This window comes from Aplysia californica, unplaced genomic scaffold, assembly GCF_000002075.1.
Source record: "Aplysia californica isolate F4 #8 unplaced genomic scaffold, AplCal3.0 scaffold00611, whole genome shotgun sequence".
NCBI lineage: Eukaryota > Metazoa > Mollusca > Gastropoda > Aplysiida > Aplysiidae > Aplysia > Aplysia californica.
The window spans coordinates 91,364-92,891 of record NW_004797881.1 but is presented as its reverse complement, the minus strand read 5'-3'; the positions used below and the strand labels follow the sequence as shown (position 1 = coordinate 92,891).

General features: G+C 42.9%; 1 protein-coding gene across 1 annotated transcript in view; it reads left to right on the top strand.

The window, feature by feature from the left end:
• Nucleotides 1-1,528, top strand: part of LOC101848774 (hemicentin-1) — a gene marked incomplete in the record, with an annotated part of 58,272 nt that overhangs the window by 15,206 nt on the left and 41,538 nt on the right. Inside the window, 1 exon segment of the mRNA XM_035972202.1 lies at nt 1,303-1,422. Coding sequence (XP_035828095.1) covers nt 1,303-1,422 — 120 coding nt within the window.

Genomic DNA, 1,528 nt, shown 5'->3' with positions numbered 1-1,528 from the left:
CTCACTTGACTTACTGCTCACTTGACTTACTGCTCACTTGACTTACTGCTCACTTGACTTACTGCTCACTTGACTTACTCTGTACCTACCTTAAGTAGTTTTGGTTTTGGTTAATGTTGTTTTTATTGTTATTACTGGTAGTAATCAAAATTGTTGTTGTTGTTATTATTATTATTATTATTGATATTCAAAATTGTTATTATTGTGGTATTGTTGTTGTTGTTGTTGTTGGTGGGTCCGGTGGTGGTGGAGGTATTGTTGTTGGTGGTGGTTGTTGCTGTTGTGGTGGTGGTGGTGGTGTTGTTGTTGTTGTTGGTGGTGGTGGTGGTGGTGGTGTTGTTGGTGGTGGTGGTGGTGGTGATGGTGAGGACAAACGCCGTCGCCGAAAGAACAGCCAGAGGCTACCAACGCAGAAAGACGCAACTTACAAGTGTTATTGTTGTTTGTAGTGGTGGTATTGTTGTTGTTGTTGTGGTGGTGGTGGTTGTTGTTGTTGTGGTGGTGGTGGTTGTTGTTGTTGTTGTTGTTGTTGTTGTTGTTGTTGTTTTAGGTAGTGATGGTGACGGTGATGGTGGTAGTGTTAATGTTGTTTGTGGTGGTGGTGGTGGTGTATTATGTGGAGGATGGTGTTGGTCGTTGTGGTGGTTGCTTTTTAGTTGTTGTAATTGGTGGTGGGGATGGTTGCGTTGTTGTTGTTGTTATCGATGGTGGTGATGGCCGTGGTGGTTATGTTTTTGTTGTTGTTATTGTTGTTTCTGTTATTATTTCTATTGCTGCTATTGTTGTTTATGATGTTGTTGTTGTTTCTATTGTGTTGTTTGTGTGTCTATTTAAGGGGGGGGTCATTTGGCTTGCCATCCGTGGCATCCTTCTCGAAATAAGCTTTTAACTTATAGAGGTCAACATTTATTCCCCCTCACCTTAGAAAGAAAGACAGAAAGAAAGACAAATGAGACAAGAAAGAAAGACAAAGGGGACAATAAACAAAGAAAGAAAGAATGAAAGAAAGAAAGGAAGAAAGAACATTTTTAATATCCCCAAAGTCACGTATGTTTTTGGGGGGGGGGGGTTCTGACAGCGCCCCCCTGTGATAAGCAACCCTGTGACATCCTTCACTAAACACTATAAACTTATAGAGGTCAACTTTTATTCCCCCTCACCATAGAAAGAAAGAAGGAAAGAAAGAAAGAAAGAAAGAAGGAAAGAAAGAAAGAAAGAAAGAAAGAAGGAAAGAAAGAAAGAAAGAACGCCTTTTAATTCCTCAATATTATGTATGATTTTATGTTGTTGTTTTTCTAACAGCGCCCCCTGTGATAAGCAACCCTGCCCAGCCGGATGTGTCCACCACTGAGGGTCAGTCTGTGACCTTGACCTGCAATGTGACCCCGCTGACCGGCCTGACAGACTTGTACTGGACCAGAGGTACAGTGCAGGGGGGTAGAATGTCTGTCTGTCTATCTGTCTGTCAGTCTGTCTGTCCTCTCGTCTCCCTCTCCCTGTCCCCCCTTCCCTCCGCTTCCCCCCCCCT